This window comes from Cololabis saira, chromosome 17 (genome assembly GCF_033807715.1).
Source record: "Cololabis saira isolate AMF1-May2022 chromosome 17, fColSai1.1, whole genome shotgun sequence".
In the NCBI taxonomy this organism is placed as follows: Eukaryota; Metazoa; Chordata; class Actinopteri; order Beloniformes; family Belonidae; genus Cololabis; species Cololabis saira.
Genome location: NC_084603.1, coordinates 11,029,663 through 11,054,795, shown reverse-complemented (window position 1 = coordinate 11,054,795; position 25,133 = coordinate 11,029,663). Strand labels below are relative to the sequence as shown.

At 40.1% G+C, this 25,133-nt stretch overlaps 3 protein-coding genes across 7 annotated transcripts in view; 1 reads left to right on the top strand and 2 right to left on the bottom strand.

The window, feature by feature from the left end:
- The window catches only part of ablim1a (actin binding LIM protein 1a), a 78,735-nt gene extending 77,349 nt beyond the window's left edge, over window positions 1-1,386 (bottom strand). Inside the window, exon 1 of the mRNA XM_061746123.1 lies at window positions 1,249-1,386. Coding sequence (XP_061602107.1) covers window positions 1,249-1,261 — 13 coding nt within the window. The 5' untranslated portion in view covers window positions 1,262-1,386. The remainder of the gene's footprint in view (window positions 1-1,248) is intronic.
- fhip2a (FHF complex subunit HOOK interacting protein 2) lies at window positions 1,146-22,204 on the top strand. The gene is made up of 18 exons (XM_061746131.1): window positions 1,146-1,266; window positions 5,813-5,967; window positions 8,061-8,139; window positions 9,251-9,420; window positions 9,583-9,687; window positions 9,821-9,943; window positions 10,823-11,047; window positions 11,153-11,349; window positions 11,876-11,990; window positions 12,132-12,208; window positions 12,327-12,519; window positions 13,847-14,010; window positions 14,863-15,009; window positions 15,755-15,845; window positions 15,948-16,091; window positions 16,953-17,093; window positions 18,347-18,450; window positions 19,672-22,204. The coding sequence occupies exons 1-18, from the start codon at window positions 1,260-1,262 to the stop codon at window positions 19,781-19,783; spliced, it is 2,349 nt and encodes a 782-aa protein (XP_061602115.1). The 5' UTR covers window positions 1,146-1,259; the 3' UTR covers window positions 19,784-22,204.
- Window positions 22,091-25,133, bottom strand: part of srfb (serum response factor b) — a 39,598-nt gene continuing 36,555 nt past the window's right edge. For all 5 annotated transcript variants that reach the window (XM_061746134.1, XM_061746133.1, XM_061746132.1 and 2 more), the window contains one exon: window positions 22,091-24,244. In XM_061746134.1, coding sequence (XP_061602118.1) covers window positions 24,149-24,244 — 96 coding nt within the window. In that variant the 3' untranslated portion in view covers window positions 22,091-24,148. The remainder of the gene's footprint in view (window positions 24,245-25,133) is intronic.

Here is a 25,133-nt window from a genome sequence, read left to right as displayed (position 1 = left end):
TACATTGCATAACGGAATTGTAGATTTGATGAACCAGTGTTGTAACTTCCCTGCTTTTTATCCAACTTTCGGTGAGTCAGGCGTTCTGACCACATCCTCTGGGACCAGCTGTGGCCAAACCAGCAGAAACAGATGGGAGCACTTCATCCACCTGTACTGTCTCCAAGTGTGTCCTCTCACTAATACTGAGCAGGTGGTGCCAGGCTGAGCAACTGCAACAAACCATGGTGTGCATTTCTGCAATAATTTCCAAAAAGGTGGCATTTTGCAGTTTTCATCATCCTTATAATTCATGAGATGCATCATCCCTGAATAAAGACAATGTTCAACAAAAAAAAAAGCCACATCATCACACTTGATCACAGCTGGAGTCTGTTCCCAGGTTACTGGTCACATCCTCTGATAGGACTGTTCGATTAATCGATTTTAAATCGTAATTGCGATTATGTAATTAGAATGATGTTAAAACATGAAAATCGTAAAATCGATTTTTCACTTTTTATTTTTTTTATTTTTTATTTTTTTACCTTGTCTGCACACATATTAATGATTGATGGAAATACCTCTCAATACCTGCGACAAGTGCCCCATTACACACCTCTACCTCCTTCATGGGTTGCATTATTATTTAGCATGCAAAGACCCAGTTTAGTTTAATTAGAAAATGTCTTGTTTTATTTAATTGGAAATATAACTTACTGTATGTTTGCAAGTGCTGATTTGCTGATTTTTTTTTTAGAGATAAAACTTTATATTTTATTATATTTTTTAAAACTTTTTTTCAACTTATTTTACAGAGTTTTGCACTTTATTCATTCATTTTTGGTTTAATAAGAGCAAAGTTTGCACTTAAAGCCCAATGGGGCAAATGTTCAATAAAAAAACAGCATATTTAAAATAATTTCTTTGCCTTTTGTCAATTCACAAAATAATCGTAATCGAAAATCGGATTTTGAGAGAAAAAAAATCGACATTTTATTTTTGGGCAAAATCGAACAGCCCTATCCTCTGAATAAAGTTGCAGGCTGCCTGCAAGGGCTGCAGCTGTAGTTTCAGCTATGCACCGGTGTAACCTACTTACAATATCAGAGTCATTATCACAGCCCAGTCCTCCAAGGCGACGCAAATATGCTCTCCTCTCCTCACACTCTGTAACCGAGGCTCTCCATCCTCACCAACATTAAAGGAGGGTCTTTTTTCCATCTGTATATTGTCATCATGAAGGCTTCTGCGGCAAAAGATACTCACCTCTAGCAGACATGCCTGGTAGGTAGAGCTTCTTTGTTCTTTGTCGACATTAAACGGACCGAATAAGCAGTGGTGTCGCTACGGGGTAGAGAGGGAGGCTGGTTTACAGTTTGATTACATCTGTGCGTTAAGTTTTTGCCCGTCATTTGCTGGGTTTAAACAGCGCAGGCAGGGGAATGAAGCGTGAGACTGCGCGGAGATGGAGGGAGACAGGGCGTGTCCTGGAACAGCCAGCACCCCGTCCATTCCCCAACAACTTTATCTCCATATCTGAACTTAATGTCAACCATTTATTACATTTTTGTTGGCAGCATGTCGGGTTAAACACCTCCGCGTTTTTAACCGGGCAGGCTGTCCTCTCTGTCTGCCTGGGATGCTCTGACTCTGGAGACTGGGACTTCATTCACAAAGTGGAACCCCTTGCAAAGCATTAACCTTTCAATTTTACTGGAGATAATTGGCAAGCCGTCCCTTATCTACCGCGGTTGAATTGGTTTGATATTGGATATTGGATATTATGAATTCAACACCCATAAAACTTGTGATACATACCACTGATTTTGGTCAAACCACTTGTGATGTGTTCATGGTCATCTATATATCACAAAACAGTAATTATTAAAAAATCATATATATGGGCTGATTTAAAAATCATATATATGGGCTGATTTAATGTGGTTTAATGAATTCAACACCCATAAAACTTGTGATACATACCACTGATTTTGGTCATATTGCTTGTGATGTGTTCATGGTCATCTAGACTATATATCACAAGAGAGTAATTATTAAAAAATCATATTATGGGCTGATTTAATGAGGTTTAATGAAAACAATCGGTGTTATGTAAGTTTTATGGGTGTTGAATTCATTAAACCTCATTAAATCAGCCCATAGTATGATTTTTTAATTATTACTCTCTTGTGATATATAGTCTAGATGACCATGAACACATCACAAGCAATATGACCAAAATCAGTGGTATGTATCACAAGTATTAGACAAACATAGCACAAACACGTTTTTTTTTAAAGGTTTTTATTATTAAGGGGAAAGAAAAATCCAAACCTACATGGCCCTGTGTGAAAAAGTGATGCCTCCCCCCTGTTAAAACATAAATTAACTGTGGGTTATAACATCTTTGGAAAGCTGAGTTCAATTTCTCTAGCCAGGCCGGATTACTGCCACACCTCTTGTCAATCAAGAAATCATTTAAATAGGACCTGCCTGACAAAGTGAAGTAGACCAAAAGATCCTCAAACGACAGACATCATGCTGCGATCTAAAGACATTCAGGAACAAATGAGAAACAAAGTAATTGAGATCTGATTGATTCTGATTCTGATGATTTCAGCGTTGTGCGTGAAGATCTTGGCAGGTGCCCAATGTGGGATGTGACAACAACTTTATTTTATAACTCACTTGAGTCAATGCCATAGGAATTGGTATTGAAGTGGGTGGCAGGCGTTTCCGAAACGGGTATTCATTCACCCCGATCCCTGCCAGGATGTGATGGTTGGTTGGGGTCTTCAGTATGTAGTATCTGTTACCACACTGTATCCAGAAGCTTTTTCAGCAAAGACAAGCTGTTTCAGCAAAGACAAAGTGTATATGAACTGAGAGGAAGCTGTAAGTTCACAAAAATAAAGAACAGAATGGATGTCAAACATAGATGTGTTTCAGTTTATGGGGTTAGTCTGTGGGATGTCTTATACCAACAAGATGCTCATTAAGTATGATCATATTGTATTTTATTGGTGTTTATGTAAGTGTCAGAACTTAAATGGATGATAGGTCTATGCAGTATATTGAATGTTTTCAATACACAAAAAGTACAGTGGATATAAAAAGTCTACACACCCCTGTTCAAATACCAGGTTTTCGTGATGTGAAAAAATGACAGCAAGACAAATTATTTCACAACTTTTTCCACCTTTAATGTGACCTATAACCTGTACAACGCAATTGGAAAACAAACTCAGACCTTTAAAGGGGAAAACTATAACATAAAAAACGTAAAAGAGCGTAGTATATATATATATATATATATATATATATATATATATATATATATATATATATATATATATATATATATATATATATACAGTACTCGAGTTGAGGGGGGGTGAGGGGGGATGGCATCCCCCCTTTCCATCCCTTATGTCATTTCATCAATGAATGTGGTATTACTGCTATTTCAACATTTAGAGTCATCACCAGAAAAATAACACCAGAAGAATGTGACAATTTTCACCTTTTTCAAGTAAATTTTCACTTGAAATAAGTAGGAAAATCTGCCAGTGGGACAATATTTATCTTCTTATTACAAGTAAAAAAAAATCTTGTTCCACTGGGAGATTTTTCTACTTATTTCAAGTGAAAATCTACTTGAAACAGGTGAAAATTGTTGTTTTTTCCAGTGATGAGTCTTGTTTTAAGTGTAGTGAGATTTTTTTACTAAAATGAGACATTTTAACTAGAAATAAGACAAATATTCTTGTTAGGATTTTGAGTTTTGCAGTGATCCATTTTACTTATCCAGTGAAGGACAGAGTCATATTGATAAGTTCAGAAAACTGTTTTTTATTGTTGTGTTTGATGTATTTGGTGTAAAGGCTGAATTATACTTCTGCGTCAAAACGACGCCGTGTCTACGGCGTGTGGTTTTTGGACACGCAGAGGACACGCCGTCACATGCGCCGTCAGTGACGTGCACCTCCCGAAAATTGTAACTACGCGTCGAGGAGACGCCGTCCACACGCAGACCGAGAGGGCTGTGATTGGTTCGTTTGAAAGCGAAGCATTTCCGGTTTCCGGTTTGAATCAGTAGTGAACTTCCAGGGCTCTTTTCTTCGTTTATATGTGATTTTTTTTGTTTTTGTTTTTTGCACAATAGTTGTCCTTATCTCTTTGATTTACTGTGACCGGAAAAAGTCGGATAAACCATTCAGAAAAAGATCGCTAACTAGTGGCCGCGGGGGGTACTGCACCGCGACCAAATGGAGAGACGGAGAAGTCCGAAGGATTCGTGACGACGTCACGGGTGCGCCGTGTGCTCTGCGTGTGTGTGACGCAGAAGTATACCCGCACCTTAAGGGCTGAGTATACTTCTGCGTCACACACACGCAGAGCACACGGCGCACCCGTGGTGCCGTCACGAATCGTTCAGAGTTCTCCGTCTCTCCGTTTGGTCGCGGTGCAGTACCCCCCGCGGCCACTAGTTAGCGATCTTTTTCTGAATGGTTTATCCGACTTTTTCCGGTCACAGTAAATCAAAGAAATAAGGACAACTATTGTGCAAAAAACAAAAACAAAAAAAATCACATATAAACGAAGAAAAAAGCCCTGGAAGTTCACTACTGATTCAAACCGGAAACCGGAAATGCTTCGCTTTCAAACGAACCAATCACAGCCCTCTCGGTCTGCGTGTGGACGGCGTCTCCTCGACGCGTAGTTACAATTTTCGGGAGGTGCACGTCACTGACGGCGCATGTGACGGCGTGTCCTCTGCGTGTCCAAAAACCACACGCCGTAGACACGGCGTCGTTTTGACGCAGAAGTATAATTCAGCCTTTAAGCCCAGTGGATATTTAAAGCTTACAGAAGGCTGCATTTAACTGCTGCTATGTCATTCCTGCAGTATTTCTGCAGGTGTTTTGGTCACTGCTATTATTTGTAATATATATATATATATATATATATATATATATATATATATATTATATTATATTATTTGTAATAAGCACAAATGATCGGGCTTACAAGAAAAAGAAAAAGGAACATAAAGCAAATGAAAGCCAAACAACAGACCCTGTACCAATTAAACATATAAACAATCCTGACGCTTTATCCAGGCTTCAGAAACAAAATGAGCCAACTAAAAAACATTGAAGTTAAACAACCCGTCCATTCTATCATCGTCAGAGCACCAGAACATTTCTGGGTTTTTAACAGACATTTCAGTAAATAATGGAATTCTCAGTTCATCATACAGAGGGCAATATAACAGAAAATGTGATTCACTTTACACTTCATTAAGTTCGCATAATTCACACAACCTTTCATCTTCGGGAATGTTTTTAAATCTGCCGACTTCAAGATTCAAGGGAAGGATTCCTGTTCTCAGCTGAGCCATTAAAGACCTTTGATTTCTTGTTAGGTTTGCTTTAACATAAGGTTCAGGGCCATATATATATATATATATATATAGCTTCACCCTACCCTTTTTTGGACTTGTTTTGTTTATATATTTTGGTCTAATGCAATTATATTTATTTGCAATTATTTGTTCTTTTCTTTTGTATTTGAATTCTTGGAAATGACCGAAACAGACAAACAAGCAACCAAACAGGTATGTTCCGGTGCCGCAGCGCCCCCTGGCGGCGGCCGTGGGCAGCGCCGCCAGGGCTGGCTCTGGAAGTGCCACGGTGTCCAGAGCAGAGAGAGCTGCAGCTCCGTCTGCACACGTCTTGTTTACACTGATTGCGCCAGGCCTGTAAAAGTCTCCATGCCCACAGCGCGTTAGCGGGGTTTTATTGCTCATTTATTCCTCCGTTACAAGGGTCGCTGTGTGAAACCTCCACCCTGGAGCGAGGCGGGAACAGCAGGAAGAAGAAGATAGAGGACTTCTCCAGATCTTCCCGGGAGAAACTCGTCCAGTCCAAGAACAAAATGTTCTCCAAATTCACCTCCATCCTCCAGCACGCGGTGGAAGCGGTGAGTTTTGACTGTTGGGGGGACATTCCCAACCATTGCCGGTGTTTTAGTGGGATTACCGGAGCTTTTTGACGCTTTTATCGGCGTCGGGAAGCTAATAGGTCAGCTAAATCGACGCAGACCCTACGGCGTGTTGTACGCGGCGACGCGCGCCGTACGGTGCGCGGCGACGCGTACCCTACGCCGTAGGCTCTGCGTCGGTGTAACGCGGAACCATAAATCAGCCTAGCCGAGGCTAGCGCGTTAGCACGCCTGCTTCTGTTGTTATTATTTAATCTTCTGGTTAGTCGCAGAAATTCACGAGTTTGCTTGATTTTATGCCCTGTTTTAGTAAAACTAGTAGTTCCATATCGCTTATTAAGGTATGAGAGAGTTTATCAGACAGTAATTGACAATAGAACCAAGAGAATCTCACACCTCAGCCAGCTGGCTGGGTCTTGTGATGAAAACTGTGTCGAAATCAGGTTAATATTGCATAAACACAAGGTGGCTACTATTAAAACGATAGTTTTCTCACTCCTTTTGCTCTTATGCCAGTTTTTGCTTGTTTTTGAGTTGGTTAACTAGCTGGAAAACCAGCACCAACCTGTCTGAAACCTGTTTCAGATGCTCCTTTAACACAATAACAGTAGACACCTGGCTGTGTATCTCATGTTAAAAGGCTTTTCATTTCAGGTGTCTGAAATCAAAAGGACACTGTACAGTGAATTTAGTTTGTACAAGGATGCACAGGTGTGATATTTCCAACTTCTTCATTACAGCTTGTAGCAGACTGCAAGACAACTATGGCTGGGTATTGATTCAAATGTCAAGAATCGATTCGATTCCGATTCTTAATATTCAGAATCGATTATCATGATTCGATTCGATATTGATTTGGCTTAGTGTTATTTAAAATGTTTTTTGAGCTGTTGCCTGAATTATATGACTGTAAAATAACTAGTGAAATAATAATTTCACAATAATTATTGTGAAATAACTAAGAAATAAATAACTCAAACAGGCCTTTCAATATCCATTTAAAGAAAGAAATTGCATCAGTTCATGCAGTAAACAAATCATTTTAGCTTATCTAATTTATTCTGTCACCACGCACACATATAGCCATGAAGCACCTGGCATTTTTCAGAAGTGTCATGACAAACTGTGTGTCCGACTACTGGGATTAAAGTTCACCTGACGGAAATGATGGGGGAAAAAGAAAAAAAAAAGAAAATCGATCTTTAGAGATAAGAATCGATTTTTAGGAATTAATATGATAATCGATTTAGAATCGGAAAATCGATTTTTTTTCAACACAGGCCTAAAGACAACCAAGTAATTTTGTGACAATCAATCACTGCAATAATAATAATAACCACAATCATATGCTGTAACAATGCACCTTTCAATAACCTCATACTGCTGCACCTTTCACTTAAAAAAAAATTCATTTTCAGTAGGTTGGGTTATTGCAATGGCATCTTTACAGGCCTTAACAAGAAATAAATCAGGCCGCTGCAGCTGATCCAGAACGCTGCCGCCAGAGTCCTTACAAACACCAGGAAACAGTAAACTGGAAACAGGAAACTGAGTCAAAGGATAGAGTTTAAAATCTTACTGCTGGTCTACAAAGCACTGAATGGTCTTGGACCAAAATACATGCTGGATCTGTTAGTTCCTATGAAGCTCCCAGACCCCTGAGGTTCATCTGGATCTGGTTTGTTGTGGTTCCCAAGAACCAGAACCAAGCAAGGTGAAGCAGCGTTCAGTTATTCTGCTCCTCACCGGTGGAACAAACTTCCTGTAGACCTGAGGTCTGCTCCAACTGTCAGCTCCTTTAAATCAGGCCTAAAAACATTACTGTTTACTGAAGTGTACTCTTAAATTAAATACTTGCTGTACTCTACTGCCCTTACCTTTTAACAACTTGTGCTTTCTATTATTTTTTTCTTATCATTTTATTTCATTTTATTATTTACTGTTTAATTGTGTCTTGCTGCTTTTAATGTTGATGTAAAGCACTTTGAATTACCTTGTGTTGAATTGTGCTTTACAAATAAACTTGCCTTGCCTAATATCATATTCTTACCTTCACAAATGCTCTTTTTCAGCTTGCCCCATCGCTGCCTTTGCAGGAGGACTTTGTCTATCACTGGAAGGCCATTACACATTATTACATTGAGACCTCTGGTAAGAATATCTGATATAAGTTATGGCCTGATATGGTGGTGATATGTGTAGAGAGATAATGATTGTGCATATTTATATGTGTTGTGGACTAGTGACTCTTGCCTGCTTTTGAAGAGCAATGGCACATTGTTTGATATATTTATATTATGCTCATACTATGTTTAAGGGTTCCTTTTCGCAAGTAATTGTCTCCACCAAGAAGGCCCTTTTAGTGTTTTGTGAGTTTGAAAGCAGTCTGGATCGAGGTTTATTTTTGTGCATACTAAAAGTTGTCACTTTCAAAAATAGCTCTTTCAAACATGTCACTTTGTAAAGTACCGAAAGCTGGCTTTGGAAGTTTTCAAGGATGTCTTTGTGACAATATGCAACAATGGTTAGTGGATTAAAAAACATTAACTTATTTGATACACAATGCTGCTCATTTGAACCAGTGCTTGTGATTATGTTTTCATGCGTTTGTTTGTGAGTGTCTGTGTGGGGGTGGGGGGGTATTAATATGAGGAGTTGTGTTTTTTATATGTTAAATGTAAATTCTGTTATGTAAAGCACTTTGCATTACTACTGTATAAAAAGTTCTATACAGGACTGTCTCAGAAAATTAGAATATTGTGATAAAGTTCTTTATTTTCTGTAATGCAATTTAAAAAAAAAAAAAAAAAAAAAAAAAAAAAAAAAAGTCATACATTCTGGATACATTACAAATTAACTGAAATATTGCAAGCCTTTTATTATTTTAATATTGCTGATCATGGCTTACAGTTTAAGATTAAGATTTCCAGAATATTCAAATTTTTTGAGATAGGATATTTGAGTTTTCTTAAGCTGTAAGCCATGATCAGCAATATTAAAATAATAAAAGGCTTGCAATATTTCAGTTGATTTGTAATTAATCCAGAATGTATGACATTTTTGTTTTTCTAATTGTGATCACAATATTCTAATTTTCTGAGACAGTCCTGTATAAATAAAGTTGAATTTATTTTGTTGTGTGATTAAACAGGGGAAAGATCACATACATTTACATACATTTTAAATAATGTTCTATACGGGTACAAGTATGGCCCTTTACATTTTATTCCTAAACAGTTTCTTTTGTGCTCTCTCTTGTTAGATGACAAAGCCCCAGTCACCGACACCAACATCCCATCCCACCTGGAACAGATGCTGGACATCCTGACACAGGAGGAAGCAGAAAGGGAGTCTGGTGAGACGGGACCCTGCATGGAGTATCTCCTACACCACAAAATCCTGGAGACCCTCTACACTTTGGGCAAGGCAGATGTAAGGCAGTCCTGCTTTGGTACCTACATAATTTAACTGACCCCTGAAATTAACAGAGCCGGAGGTGGTAAAACGTGCGAGCTGCATTTCCATATGGCCTGCACTTGCATATTGGTCTGTTTGATGATAGATTATAAATATTGCTTCATGATTTCTCATCAGTGTCCTCCAGGGATGAAGCAGCAAGTGCTTACCTTCTACACGAAGCTACTAGCGCACATTCGTCAGCCCCTTCTTCCGCACATCAATGTCCACAGACCTGTGCAGGTGAAACATGTTGCAGTTTGGATTTCCAAAGACTAACGATAGCACTTTACCTCAAACTAGTGTGACTTCTGCGTGACTTATTTGTCTTTTTTTTTTTTCCCTTTTCTTCCCATGTCTGTCACATGTTTGTCAGAAATTGATCCGTCTGTGTGGAGAGGTGCTTGCTGCGCCTACGGAAAACGAGGAGATCCAGTTCCTTTGTACAGTCTGTGCCAAACTAAAGCAAGACCCATACCTGGTCAACTTCTTCCTTGAGGTGAGTGTCTACGAGGTAGGGATGGGCGGTATGGACTAAAAAATGTATCACGATAATTTCTGGCGTTTATCCCGATAACGATAAAAATGACGATTTAAAAAAAAAAAAAAAAAAAAAAAATACCAATTCAACTATAAATTTATCTCGCTCTCAGATCTGCCATGTTTGTTACACAAAAACGTCATCAACGGGAATTTATCCTTCTTTCTTTCTTTCTGGCTCATTTCCTTCTTCCCTTCCTTCCTTCCTTTTTTCCTTCCTTTTTTCCTTCCTTCCTTCCTTCCTTCCTTCCTTCCTTCCTTCCTTCCTTCCTTCCTTCCTTCCTTCCTTCCTTCCTTCCTTCCTTCCTTCCTTCCTTCCTTTTTTCCTTTTTTTCCTTCCTTCCTTCCTTTTTTCCTTCCTTCCTTCCTTTTTTCCTTCCTTCCTTCCTTCCTTCTTTTTCCCTTCCTTTCCCTTCCTTCCTTCCTTCTTTCCTCCTGCTCCCTCTTTCCTTCTTCCCTTCCTCTTTTCTCCCTTCCTTCCTCCTTTCCTTGTTTCCTTCCTTCCTTCCTTCCTTCCTTTTTTCCCTTGCTTCTTTTCTCCTGCTCTCTCCTTCCTTCTTCCATTCCTCTTTTCTCCCTTCTTTACTTTTTTTCTTCCTTCCTTCCTTCACGTACGTTGTGCGTGGATTTTACGCTTTACACAAAAACGTCAACGTGAATTTATCGTTTTTACCGCGATATGAAAAATTCTTATTGTGAGGAATTTTTTTGACGGTATATTGTGAACGGTAAAACATCGGACCATTCCTACTACGAGGTCTGACTGTGGCTGAAAAAACAAGAAAAAGTTGTACTTGTTAGAAAATGGGAACATGAAACTATTCTCTCACGTTTGCAGAACAAGTCAAAAAGACCAGAGACCAAAAGTCCTGCGGCGACGGAGGGAGTAAAGGAGAGCGGGCTGGCTCCAGACACCGGCCAGTCTCTGACGGAGGAGCGTGCAGACGACCGGGGAGAGTCACAAGCTGCAGCTGCCGCCTCCACTTCCAGTCCAACCAGTAACAACAACAACACCAACAACTACAACTTGGTCACCTCCCTGCTCAACCTCACAAAGAGCCCTGTGAGTCCCTGCCCTGTGTGGAATTCACCGGGATTTACTCTTCAGTTATGTGAAGTATTTCTGTGAGTCTCATTGTGACGGGTGTGAATGTTTTCCTCTGCTCAGGATGGCAGGATAGTGGTGAAGGCGTGCGAGGGCCTGATGCTGCTGGTCAGCTTACCAGAGCCCGCCGCTGCCAAGTGCTTAACGGAAAACACCAAGCTCTGTGAGCTTCTCACTGACAGACTGGTCTCCTTTTACAAAGCCCTGCCGCAGTCCATGGACCCCCTGGACATCGAGACAGTCGAGTCGGTCAACTGGGGGTAAATCTAGTTTAGTTCAATCTTAAGTTTACACTAAGGGCATACAGGACTGTCTCAGAAAATTAGAATATTGTGATAAAGTTCTTTATTTTCTGTAATACAATTTATTAAAAAAAAAAAAAAAAATGTCATACATTCTGGATTCATTACAAATCAACTGAAATATTGCAAGCCTTTTATTATAATAATATTGCTCATTATGGTTTACAGTTTAAGATTAAGATTCCCAGAATATTCAAATTATTTGAGATGGGATATTTTCTTAAGCTGTAAACCATGATCAGCAATATTAAAATAATAAAAGGCTTGCAATATTTCAGTTGATTTGTAATGAATCCAGAATGTATGACATTTTTGCATTACAGAAAATAAAGGACTTTATCACAATATTCAAATTTTCTGAGACAGTCCTGTAATTTCCTAAATTTAGAAGGTTTTCTTTAAATAGCAAACAAAGAAATGCTATTTTGGTAGAGTGGCTGCTAATATTTTGATACCTTTTTGTTCCTTTTCTCTTTCCTTTTAGTTTAGATGTTTATAACCTGAAGGAAGACGCCGCTGTCTTCACAGGGAAGCGAGCTCTCATCTCCTTCCTGTCATGGTTGGATTACTGCGATCAGCTCATCAAGGAGGCTCAGAAGGTCCTTAAGCCCGAGCTGACTCACTGCCTTTTGATGTGTCATCCTGTACTTGTAATTGACAGGACAAAAGCTGCTCTGTATTCAAACGGCACTGAAGGCTGAACCACTTTTTTTTTCTTCTTTCCCTCCTCCATCTTCCAGTCAGCAGCTGTAGTAATGGCCAAAGCTGTGCGGGAAAGATTCTTTGTGTCTGTGATGGAGCCACAGCTAATGCAAACGTAAGTCCCATCCTGAATCATCCGTCAATCATCCTGACTTGAGTTTTGCCGCCTCGTTATTGTGTTTCCACGTGAGTCGTGACTGCTCAGTAAGATATCTGTGTGTGGCTTCACTCAGGTCGGAGGTGGGAATCCTGACCTCCACGGCCCTGTTGAACAGGATCATACGGCAGGTGACGTCGGAGGCTCTGCTACAGGAGATGGTTTACTTCCTTCTGGGAGAAGACAAGGAGCCCGAGACTCCAGCCGACATCGCTAGGAATCCCCTCAGACACAGACTCATCGAGCACTGTGATCACCTGTCAGACGAGGTTCTTATCACAGCAGTTATTGATCCTGTTGGTTAATGTGTCTTCTAACTAGGGGTGTAACGATACACTAATCTCAAGATACGATACACGATATTGAGGTCACGATAACGATACGATATTATAGCAGTATTTTTTTAACAACCTCGAATGAGGAACATATGACTGGAAAAAATTGTATTTTATTTGAAAGACACAAAATACAAAACAATGCTGTGCATTTGCCCTATTGTTACAGTTTGTAATGCTTTATAACTGTTTAAATTTTAAAGAGAAAATCAGGCCAACCATTTTACACAAACTGAACTAAAAGTAAATGTCAGGTTTGCATTATGCATTTTCAGTTTCATACAAGTAAAAATATTTTGCCACAAACTGAATAGTTTCTCTCATGTATGATTTGACTTTTTTCTTTTCCAGAAATTTAACAATTAAAATTAAATAAGTAAATAAATACATACAATTTTACATCATAAAAAATATTGATTCATGCTCACCTTATAAGTGTAAGAGGAGATTTATTTTTGTTAAGGTTATTTTGGTAATTCAGGGTTCATTATTTTATAAATATATTCTGATGTAAATCAGGGACTATGACACTAGTCAGTTTATCTGTAGTGATTAGTCTGTTTTAGATTGGGCGGAGTGATACAGCACTAGGTGCTGTGTTGATGTTCTAAAATCCTACACTGTTGAGGGACATTAAAGTACACTGGAACTCAGAAGAAGGTTTCCCTGTGTTTATCCTACTCAGTCACGACCCGAAAAAGGTTTAATTTAATAAGGTACGGCTTAACTCTACACCAGACTTACGTAAGTAAAGGTTCAGAGCTCAAAACGGGACTAGTTTCTTCTGAGCGGAGTGAGATTTTGGTCCGCGCGGTTGCGGCCGCGGTTGGATGCGCGTTACTAGTCAACACAATAGATTAATATTAATAACCCAATATCGTAATACACTTTGTCACCTCCACGACACGTATTGTGACGTTTTTGTATCTCGAAATTTCGTGGCACGATATATTGTTACACCCCTACTTCTAACCAAATAATTTTCACAATAAAGATGCATTCAGGACTTTTTTACTGGTCACTGCCACATTAATGAGGACATGACATTGATTTTTGTTTGATGTTCAAAAATGTTAATGGAAGTCAATTGTTTGTTTAAGCCAAAGCTTGAGACGTGATCGGTAGATGACACAGATGCACTTTGATCACACAAAAGAAAGACCAATCATCTGTTTGATGTTGAAGGAGCCGCTCGTGCTCTTCATCAGCATATACTTGGCCTGTCCTCGTAATGACACTCACCCCTCATCTCTGTCCCCAGATCAGCATCATGACCCTGCGCTTGTTCGAACAAATCATCCAGAAGCCCAACCAGCACATCCTGCACAGCTTGGTGCTGCGCGGCCTGGAGGAGAGGAACTACCTGGAGAACAAACCGCAGGAGGAGCGGGAGCCTCTGGAGAACGGGCAACCCCACGACGCCGTGTAAGGACCGGCCTCCGACCGACCCGAGCTGCTGGATTAAAACAAGTGTTCTTCTCTGCGTTTATATAAATCCCTGGAAATAAAATGAACGTTTCAACTAGCTGTGTTGTTTAGATATGTTGCCACCTTTTAGAATAGAATAGAAGACTTTATTGATCTCCCAGAGGAGAAATTCAGTCGTGCAGCAGCCAAAACACACACGCTTTATACAAAAAATTTAAAATAGAAATAACCAATAAATAGTTAAATAATAAAAAGAGCAATATAAAAAGTAGAAAAGGAGTATGTACAAGAGAGAAGAAAAAAAATAAACACCAAAAAATGGATAATATTTACAAAAATACGTGAGGTATTTACTGGTTATTGCACTTATTTTATGCTCAAGTTGCAGTTTAGTGTTTTGATAAGTGGGATCATGATAATGCAACTCGTGGAAGACTGGAATCGTGTGTGTGTGTGTGTGTGTGAGTGATAGATATATATATATATCTCTAAACCTAAAATATATCTCTCTTTTCTAAACCATTTATGAATATTTTAGATACTAAACCCAAGTGCATTATCTATTGAGTTGAATTAATGTTCATAAGCGTTAATGCTTCAGGAGAAAAATTAACTTAAAAGCACCAGGAAAAACTTATTTTGCCATGTTACCGAAACTTTGGTTGAAAGTGCAGCACTAACTTTGTTAGTCAGAGGTAATGGCCTTTTCATTAAAAAGATAGTTTCCACTGAAAGTGAAGGTCACATCGAAATAAAGTGACGTGTTTGTTGCATGTGAACAGAATATCCCCCCCCCCTCCCCCAAAACAAAAGCAAGTGAGTTTGAGCGGCTGTGCGTTCTGCCTGCAGAGACCTGGAGGAGGATCCTCTGTTTGGAGACGACATGTCGCCAGACAGCAGGCTGTCCGGCTCCGACTGGCTCACCGCCTCTCCGCCACAGAGTCCCGACCACAACAAGTCCGATGGGAAGACGGAGGTCCACAAGATCGTTAACAGGTTCGTTACGCAGCGGGATCCGTGAGACGTTCTCTAGCCCGCGTCCTGACCAGAGGTGTCAAAAGTATTCACATTCATTACTCAGGTAGAAGTATAAATACTAGAGTTTAAAAATACTCCTGTTTTTTACTCAAGTAAAAGTATAAAAGTACTGGTTTCAAAACTACTTCAAGTATAAAAGTAATGTAAGGGGGACAAAAGCCATTGAAAATGAATGCATCTTAGTATAATGCAAATATATTAAAGAACCATATATGTGTACTATTGAGCATTAACATGTGTTTCAGAGAGCAGGAGATATGATGACTAGTTGCCTATAAGTATTGTAATGGTGCAAAAAGTCAAACTTCAGAGGCATGTTATCATTTATCCTAACCTTTATTGGAATGTACATCCAAGTTTAGTTGCAGGAATCTGAGGGAACGGATGTAAGAACAAAACTGGACAAGAACATCTGAAACAACCACAACCAAATTCACTCTATCCGGATGGAGCAATTTAACTGGATAGTTTTTTTTTAAAGGCCGAAATGAAATAGAGTAACGAGGCTGTTTTTAAAATGTAAGGAGTAAAAAGTACAGATAATTGCGTGAAAACGTAAGGAGTAAAAGTAAAAAGTCGTCTGAAAAATAATTACTCCAGTGAAGTATACATAACCAAAATTTCTACCTAAGTAAGGTAACGAGGTATTTGTACTTCGTTACTTGACACCTCTGGTCCTGACTCTGGTTTGTGTTTCCTGCAGTTTCCTGTGTCTGGTGCCCGATGAGGCCAAGTCCTCGTATCACGTTGAAGGCACCGGCTACGACACCTACCTCAGAGATGCTCACAGACAGGTAGGCTGTGGCCGATAAACCCATAACCTGTTTTACAACGTTTCACTTCCTGTTGCTCCTGTTGTTTATCACTTCTCTCCATTGTTTGATTGTTGTCTCCAGTTCAGGGACTACTGCGGGATCTGCCAGCGGTGGGACTGGAGGGGAACTCCCAAGCCCTTTGAGAAGTGTAACCTGGAGCTCCCGTTCTTCGAGGGTCACTTCCTTAAGGTTCTCTTTGACAGGATGGGTCGTATCCTGGACCAGGTCTGTTTCTAATTATAATGACTTGGTTTTATATAGCGCCCTTCTGCCTTCAAGGCACACAGAGCGCTTTACAGAGATCATTATTAGGGCTGGGGATCGATTCTTAAGATTCAGAATCGATTATCACGCTTTGATTCGATCCGATATTGATTTGGGTTACTGTTAATAAAACTGTTTTTTCAGCTGTTGCATGAATTATATGACCGTCTAGTTCTGCAACATATTAATACTATAATAAAATTGAGATTAAACAGCAAGTATTGCAGCTAATGATGCTGTAAGGACCAATCAGCTCCCAGAATGCTGATAGAACTGCTTTCAGAAACATCGTGGGTCAGAATTACCAAACAGATCCAGGGAGGAAACAGAGGATGAAAGAAATCGCTTTTATTTTTTCCCCATTTATGAGAATTTGATTTTTAACATTTATGCAAATGTAACCCCAAGACAGTATATAAAGCAAAGAAATATAGACAATTTATGCAATTATAACTGAAAACTTTAATGTTTTCATACCTTTAAACATATTTAAAGGCAAAAACATGGCACCAGTTATTCTCGTGTCCAACAAAATATTCCTTTTTTGGGCATAAACAAAAAAGTACCAAAAGTTGTAATGTAATGATGAAAAAAAACAAAAAAAAATTTATTTTTTTTAAATCGATCTTTAGACATATGAATCGATTTTTAGGAATTAATATGAGAATCGATTTAAAGTCGGAAAATCGATCTTTTCAACACAGGCCTAATCATTATTCATTCATACACATCCTCACTGGTTTCTAGTGTTCACGGTAGCGGTGGTCTCGTTCAGGAAACGTCCAGACTAATCACCGGTGCACGTGTTGCTCTGTCTTCCAGCCGTACGACGTGAACCTGCAGGTGACGGCCGTTCTGTCCAAGCTGTCTTTGCTACCGCACCCTCACCTGCACGAGTACCTGCTGGACCCGTACGTCAACCTGGCCCCCGGCTGCCGGTCTCTGTTCTCCGTCATCGTCAGGGTAAGAGGTCGTGACGGGACGACGCTGTCGTGCCTGAAGCTCACAGTCACTTTTATAGTGGATCTTTTAAAATGTCACAATGTTGGTTTATTTTTATTGTTTGAAGCAACTGCGCGCTAAAATAGATCAAGTGTTTTTGTCTGAATCATATTTGCTAGTTGTGTGGGAATGCTGCCACCCACCTGCTTCTCAGTGGAACCGCTGCTCCACACGTCCATGGACCTGGTGTGGTGGCGTCAGTTTAACCTTGTACTGTCTTCGGGTCAAAATGACCTCATTCTCCTGTTCCTTCTTTCCTCCTGCTTTCTCCTTCCTTCCTTCCTTCCTTCCTTCCTTCCTTCCTTCCTTCCTTCCTTCCTTCCTTCCTTCCTTCCTTCCTTCCTTCCTTCCTTCCTTCCTTCCTTCCTTCCTTCCTTCCTTCCTTCCTTCCTTCCTTCCTTCCTTCCTTCCTTCCTTCCTTCCTTCCTTCCTTCCTTCCTTCCTTCCTTCCTTCCTTCCTTCCTTCCTTCCTTCTTCCTCTTGCTCTCTCCTTCCTTCTTCCCTTTCTCTTTTCGATCTTCCTTCTTTCCTTGATTCCTTCCTTCCTTCCTCTTTTCTCCCTTCCTTCGTTTTTTCCTCCTGCTCTCTCCTTCCTTCTTTCCTTCATTCCTTCCTTCTTTTTTCCCTTCTTTCCTCCTGCTCTCTCCTTCCTTCCTCCTGCTCTCTCCTTCCTTCCTTCCTTCCTTCTTTCCTCCTGCTCTCTCATTCCTTCCTTCCTTCCTTCTTTCCTCTTGCTCTCTCCTTCCTTCTTCCCTTTCTCTTTTCGATCTTCCTTCCTTCCTTCCTTCCTTCTTTTTCCCTTCCTTCCTTCTTTTCCCTTCCTTCCTTCCTTCCTTCCTGCCTTCCTTCCTTCCTTCCTTCCTTCCTCCTGCTCTCTCCTTCCTTCCTTCTTCCCTTTCTCTTTTCGATCTTCCTTCTTTCCTTGATTTCTCTCTCCCTTCCTTCCTTCCTTCCTTCCTTCCTTCCTTCCTTCCTTCCTTCTTTCCTCCCTTATTCTCTTCCTCCTTCCTTCACCCGAAGACAGCACAAAGGTTAAACCCCTTCCTGTGAACGGTGGAAGACGGTGTTAAAGAGTTTGAGGGTTGATAGAAGCAGCTGATCTTCTTTGTTTAGTTTTTTTCTTGTTAATCCCAGTAATTTGCAGCGGTTGTTACTAGTCCTGCATCTGCACTCACGGATGAACTTCAGTGTTCTGACAAGTGTGTGTGTTTTAGGTGGTGGGAGATCTCATGTTGAGGATTCACCGCATCCCAGACTTCACCCCCAAACTGCTGCTGGTGAGGAAGAGATTATTAGGCATGGAGCCAGAGGGCATCAAGTACGTATCTGTGAAGCCGGAGACTCATCCACCTGTTGCACCTTTGTGACTGATTTCAATCTGGTTCTGGTAGTTAGAACCGGTTCAGAGCTGGTTCAACTCAGAAATGTTTATGTACTTGATTAGTTTTTCTACGTCATGGCGTTATGTTTTTGTCTACTTTTCTAGCTCTTTTTAACATGCAAATATGAAACAACAGTGTTTGAATGCTGCCATATTTCCAACTGCTGACCAGTATTTCTGAACCGCTGCACAGATGGTTTGAATCAGCTGTTTTGTCCAGGATGTGTAAACATCAGCAGTTGAGATACAAACATCCAAAAATGAAAATGCAAACACTGTTTTCAATTTACATTTAAAACAGCATCAGACAACATTCACAAACACAACCAACAAGTTTTTCCTTCATGGTTACTTCCACTTCACTTCTTTATTGAAGCATGTTTTTTCTTTTTTTAGGGACCGAGCACCAGCAAGGCTTGTGCGAAGCCCTATTGAAATCGGAAAGATTATTATTATTATTTTATCCGAAAACAATTGCTTTTTTGAGGCGCATAACTTACTCGAAAAGTTGTGAAAATTACGTATTCTAATGGTGTCAAAAAGGGGCGTGGCCTAATGGCTCAACAGCGCCCCCTAGAAAACTTTGTGCCTCAAGCCCCATAATACGGTTTGACGTACATGCACGAAAATCGGTACACACCTGTATCATGTCGCAACTTAAAGAAAAGTCTCTTGGCGCCATGGCCGAAACCGAACAGGAAGTCGGCCATTTTGAATTAATCGGTTAATTTTGGCGCAATTTTATGCCATTTTCACGCGTCGTACTTTAACGAACTCCTCCTAGCAGGATCGTCCGTTCGATATAAAACTCGCTCAGGAGACACAAAAGAGGTTAACGATGAAAAGTTATCAAAATGGTGAGTTTTTGTGAAATGGCGTGGCCGTGGCGCCGCGTCAAACTTCAACGCTAAACAGGAAGTGAAACTAGCAGCTGATTGGCCGATATGTGATTCTGCCATAACTTTTGAATGGTTTGACATAAAGAGTCGTGGGTGGTGTCATCGGACTTGGTTTTGAGTCCTTGACCTCAATTGGTGAAAATTGCACGCGCGAGGTCCCGTTCATCGCTGCTTGCAGCTTTAATGTTATTATTATTCTCTTTTGAATTTGTCAAATCCCCTGCTAATGAATGTTTCTCACATCGTTCCCTCCCTGCAGCATCGACCACATGACTCTGCTGGAGGGGGTGATCGTCCTGGAGGAGTTCTGCAAAGAGCTGGCAGCCATCGCCTTCGTCAAGTATCATGCAGCCGCCTCGTCCTCGCCGTAATCTCCCCCCCGTTCTTCTGTCTGCTCCGTCCCCACAGACGGGTCAGGAGACGCTGGGCCTCGGGGTCGTTGTCGTCGTCGTTCCGGTGACACAGGGTCGGCAAAATCTCACCACTCAATGGTCTCTGCTACAAGACTGTTACAGCCCTCACAGACGGGTCTGATCCCTGCCGGTTCTGACCTCTCAGGCTTCACCAGAAACAGTTTGGTGTTGTTTCTGAGCAGGTCAGAGCTCAGACACTGCCCAGCCAGAGGAGGATTGAGGTCGAGGTGCAGAGAGATGTTCACTGGACTCTTTTCACTGTCAACAACTTCTCTCACTGCCCCCCCTTCCATCTGTTTCTGCTTCACCAGCCTGAAGACGATGGCCCAGTACCTACGATATCAAAGAGAAAGTATGTTTGTGTAATTTATTTTCTATCCCATTTCCACCAGTTTGTAAATGTCATGGCCTTCGTGTGGGACTGCACCTTTCAGTTGCAGCGAGCTGTTTCCTTCTGAAACATTTTTACCGTAACCCATCTCATATTGTCTGTTTTGAAGACAAGAGGCTGTCGAGGAAAGGAAAGCCCCCCCTTCACGTACCTGTAGTTACAGAATAGGTGTAGTATTTAAGATACTACATTGATTTTAAATGCCAAGTCATCTTATTTATTTGTTTGCTTTCACGTTGCCTTTTTAACCGATGTAAAGAGTCTAAACAGTCAGTTTAATGACTGGCTACACAAATGCTGTTTGTTTTAATTTGCTTCTCTCGTGTTTCTCTTCGGTTTGTCTTTAAGTGCTTGTTCGCTCAACATCGCCCAAAGATGTCACCATCCATGGTATTTTTTGTTGAAAGAAAATGGTGAATTTGCACATGAACTTCATTGCATTGCACTTGTTACATCATCCATTCATAAGTAAATGTGATGCCATTTGTAGAAAGAGACATATATTTGTGATTCCACTTTAGTTCTTACTCTATAATGTCCGTCTCACACATCAGTGTTTTCAGTAATTTATTGGCTTTTTGCAGAAAAACAAACGTCTGGATTTAATTACCAGTGTCTTTGAGACTTTGTCACTCGTTTTAGCCTGCGCTGTAGTTAGCGCAGTTGTTCCATCCTCATTTTTGTCTTTTTTACACAGAATATCTGCAAAGTTAAGAGGAACAAATTCTGCAGATATTTATCTTGAAAGCCTGGAAGAGATCCAGCTTCAAAGATTAGAAATCATTTGAATTGGAGTTAATCGAGAGCTCTGAGCTTCTTTTATACGTCGTCATGACTCCCGGTGAGGTATTGCATTTACTTGCAGTATTACTTTTTTCCATCCAAACCCTCAATGACGGTGAAATGTACTTTAGTGTGGTGCATTGTAGGAATAAGTGGTGTGTTGCCTTGATATCTGGACGGCATCTGTCTCTTTAAATGCGTCACCTCCCAGGTGATTATCACGATGCTACTTTAATATATCTTGTGTGACGTTGCGAGTTTGAATGTTTTGGTTTTGTTTCAAGGTGTGTGTGTATGGTCCGTTTAGGAGAACGGACGAGTCGTTCATTGGAGCTGTGGGTTTCCGGTCCCACCTCAAACCACCTCTTTAGCACCTACGCTACATTATGCAATTGCTTGCAAAGACTCAGATTTGCACATTATCTTCACTTTTTTTTTTTTCTTTTTGTAATACAAGTTAATTTTTTTTTCCTAAATGTTTGTCATGAACCAAAAGAAAAGAAAAATTCTTGGGTCTCCCAGGTGCAACGTTTCTATTGTAACAGGAAGCTTTTTCTTTTGTCATGCACATTTTTTTAAATCAGCTGTCTTTCCAAGTTGTTCTGTACAGTTGGATATTGTATGTGTGCGATAGCAATAGAGATATACTACCTGGTGTAAAATGCATGCTCAAACATGATTTTCTTTGTTAAAAGAAAGGAAAAAGGAAAAAAAAAAAACAGCAGTCCAGCCAGTGATTTGTGAGCTGTCAGCAGTGACGGGGAGAGACGATGCCTTATCCAACACCGAGTCTCCCAGACTCCACGTGTGAGGAGCATCACTGGTTGATTTCTTTATATGCTTCTCTTATGTTATGCTTTTTTTCTTTTTCTTTTGTAAAGATGTACAGAACCTGTTATGGTCAAATGTGATGCCAACTGAGTTCATTCTTAGACCAATCACTGTATCAATGCTCATTTTTAAAAAATCATCTCCATTTCTTTCTTTTCTCACGGCCAGTTTGTGCATTTGTGCAATACATATCTGAAACATTACGGTAAGTTGCATGCCCACTCCTGCCTCCTTCAGAAATAATCAAAATGGATCACTGCAGAGGCATTAGTTCATTTATTCCTCATCACTGCTGTTGTACACGTTTATTAGATTCATTCAAGACTAAATGGTTTTAACATTCTCCGTCCCAATAAAAAAAAGAGAAAAGAAAATGCTCCTCCACAGGAGATGTGGTTGTTCTGAAGTTTGTATTTCATCTTGTTTTATTACAAAATGTCTGTACAGTTCAACAAAAATACACAAGTTGACCATTTATTTCAGCGATGAGGTGAAAACCACAGAAGCAAGTCAATCTTTGAAAATAAACATTTCTGAATAACAACCAGATAATGGAGAACTTAACACCTTTGACATGTGATGCGTTTCTGCAAACGGCCCCCAAGGATGACGCGACGACACAAAACTGAGGACGCGGCGTGAAAGTGACCTCGTCGGTCGGCATGGGAACCTCATCCTTTTGTCAGATTCTCTTTGGCCTCCAGCCTGCCGTGTTCAGTCATCCAGATAAATCTGCAGAAATGAGTCAAAATCTCGCTGGGCTCAGCGCAGGACTGCGTGACCCGTCCAAAACCCTGTGAGCTGCAGTAGAAATAAGTAGATCCTACGGCTCAGTGGCCTCGCAGAGCTTTCGAAATCAGCCACAGATAGTGATAATAGGCACTACGGTGCAGGAAAGAGGCTCTCAGTGTAACAACTCATTCTTACCGATTGCTGAGATGCAAACTCAGACTGCAGTCAGTAAGGACCTTGTGGTTCTTCAAGGACTCTGGACATGTTTAAGCACCTGAAGAAGTCACTTTCCTAATTCAGAGATCCTTGTTCACAGATTAACCTGCGATAAATGAGAAGAGTTCTTCCACATAAGGGAAGAAAAATAATGCTCCAACTTTGACTGTCTCTTGTTAAACTGTTTCATGTCTCATCATCAGTAGCATCATAATGAGCAAGTCAGAAGAACTGACTGAATGATGAAGTTAATTTAACACTTAACAAAAACCTGTTTGGCGAGAAGTGAAAAGTGACGTCAAAAAGTTTAGTCTCGATCAGCAAACCGTCAGATTAAAAGATATCAGAACTCTCTTAACAGAGGAAATAATCAATGGCATGATTTTTGTCTCACTGCTATAATTTTAACGACTGAAGGTGCCAGTGATCGGGGCTTCGCTGGAAAACACGGCGTACAAAAACTCCTTAGATTCCACCATCTGCTGCTGCGCTCCAAAGCTCCCAGCCAAAGGAAAGAAAATACAGCAGTAAAATAAAACCAGGTGTGTGATACGCTTCATAACAACTCATTCACTTGAAACTCCTGCAAATGTTACAACCAAAAAAAAAAGTACAAAAGTATCCAGCGTTTCCTTTTCCTCCATCTAGCAGTGAAAACTCCCAAACAGTGTGACAGTATATCAATATATATAAGATGGTATATTAAATTAATTTACATCTAGATGTAAATAATCCACTTTCCTTATGCAAATCAGTTTCATGTACATACAAAAACCACAAAGTAAAAAACAACTACATGCTGTTGCTGCACAAACTAAATTGAGCTAAAAATACACATTATTCCTTTTGAAAAAATTATTTACATTTCCAAATTTTTCATATGTATTTAGCATTTTTTTTTTTAAGTTTGTTTTTCCTTATTTTAAAGTCGGTAAGCTTCTTGTTACCCATTTACAAACCCCAGATGTGTGCACACACACACACAGACGCTCGTGCTCACACTGGAACATTCAGACGGGCAAAAGTCTCTTTGGCTGGTGTGAAGCTGTGGCACCTTGCAGTGTGCGAGTGTCGTTATAACTTTATCCCCTCCAAAAAACGCAAAAAAATACCATCTAACCGCATAGAAAATAGGCTCCAATGATATAGTGATACATCTCCTATGCTTCTCTCGAATATATATATATTTCATATACCAAAAACATACTTTATACTGTATAAGGGTCACACAGATGCCCTTTGATTGTGTATATATGTACTTAAAAAAAGGAAAGGGGGAAAAACAAAAAAAAAAAAGACGTGAACTTTGCAGGAAGGCATCAATAAATAGAGATGTGTGTGTGTGTGTGTTAAACAGCTGTGGCCGTCTGTCAGTCACTCTTTGAGTTCTGTGCTGCGTCCAGGTTGACCACCTGGAGCTCCGTCAGGTTACTGCTGCTGCCGCTCGACTGCTGCCCAATCACCATCTGGGGGAAAGACACAGTCGCATCAGGAGACAGCCAATCACACGTCATCACACACACACACAAACACACACACTCACATCAGCCTGCACAGATGGAGATCCTGCTGCAGCGCCTGCTGTTAATCATCAAGTGGTATATTGCAACAGATGCTGACGTGTTCTCTAATATTTAGGCTCTTTATCCTAATAATACTCTGTCTTCATCCATCACAAGCTAATTAAACGCAGAGGTGTCAAGTAACGAAGTACAAATACTTTGTTACCTTACTTAAGTAGAAATGTTGGTTATCTATACTTCACTGGAGTAATTATTTTTCAGACGACTTTTTACTTTTACTCCTTACCTTTTCACGCAATTATCTGTACTTTTTACTCCTTAAATTTTAAAAACAGCCTCGTTACTCTATTTCATTTCGGCCTTTTAAAAAAAACTATCCAGTTAAATTGCTCCATCCGGATAGAGTGAATTTGGTTGTGGTTGTTTCAGATGTTCTTGTCCAGTTTTGTTCTTACATCCGTTCCCTCAGATTCCTGCAACTAAACTTGGATGTACATTCCAATAAAGGTTAGGATAAATGATAACATGCCTCTGAAGTTTGACTTTTTGCACCATTACAATACTTATAGGCAAGTAGTCATCATATCTCCTGCTCTCTGCAACACATGTTAATGCTCAATAGTACACATATATGGTTCTTTAATATATTTGCCTTATACTAAGATGCATTCATTTTCAATGGCTTTTGTCCTTAATGGCTTTTTCCCCCTTACGTTACTTTTACTTTTATACTTTAAGTAGTTTTGAAACCAGTACTTTTATACTTTTACTTGAGTAAAAAACTTGAGTTGATACTTCAACTTCTACAGGAGTATTTTTAAACTCTAGTATC

Coding starts and splice junctions, on each gene's coding strand:
- fhip2a (XM_061746131.1), top strand. Junction 8,140..9,250: donor TTATTACATTGAGACCTCTG/GTAAGAATATCT, acceptor CTCTCTTGTTAG/ATGACAAAGCCCCAGTCACC. Junction 11,350..11,875: donor GTCGAGTCGGTCAACTGGGG/GTAAATCTAGTT, acceptor CTTTCCTTTTAG/TTTAGATGTTTATAACCTGA.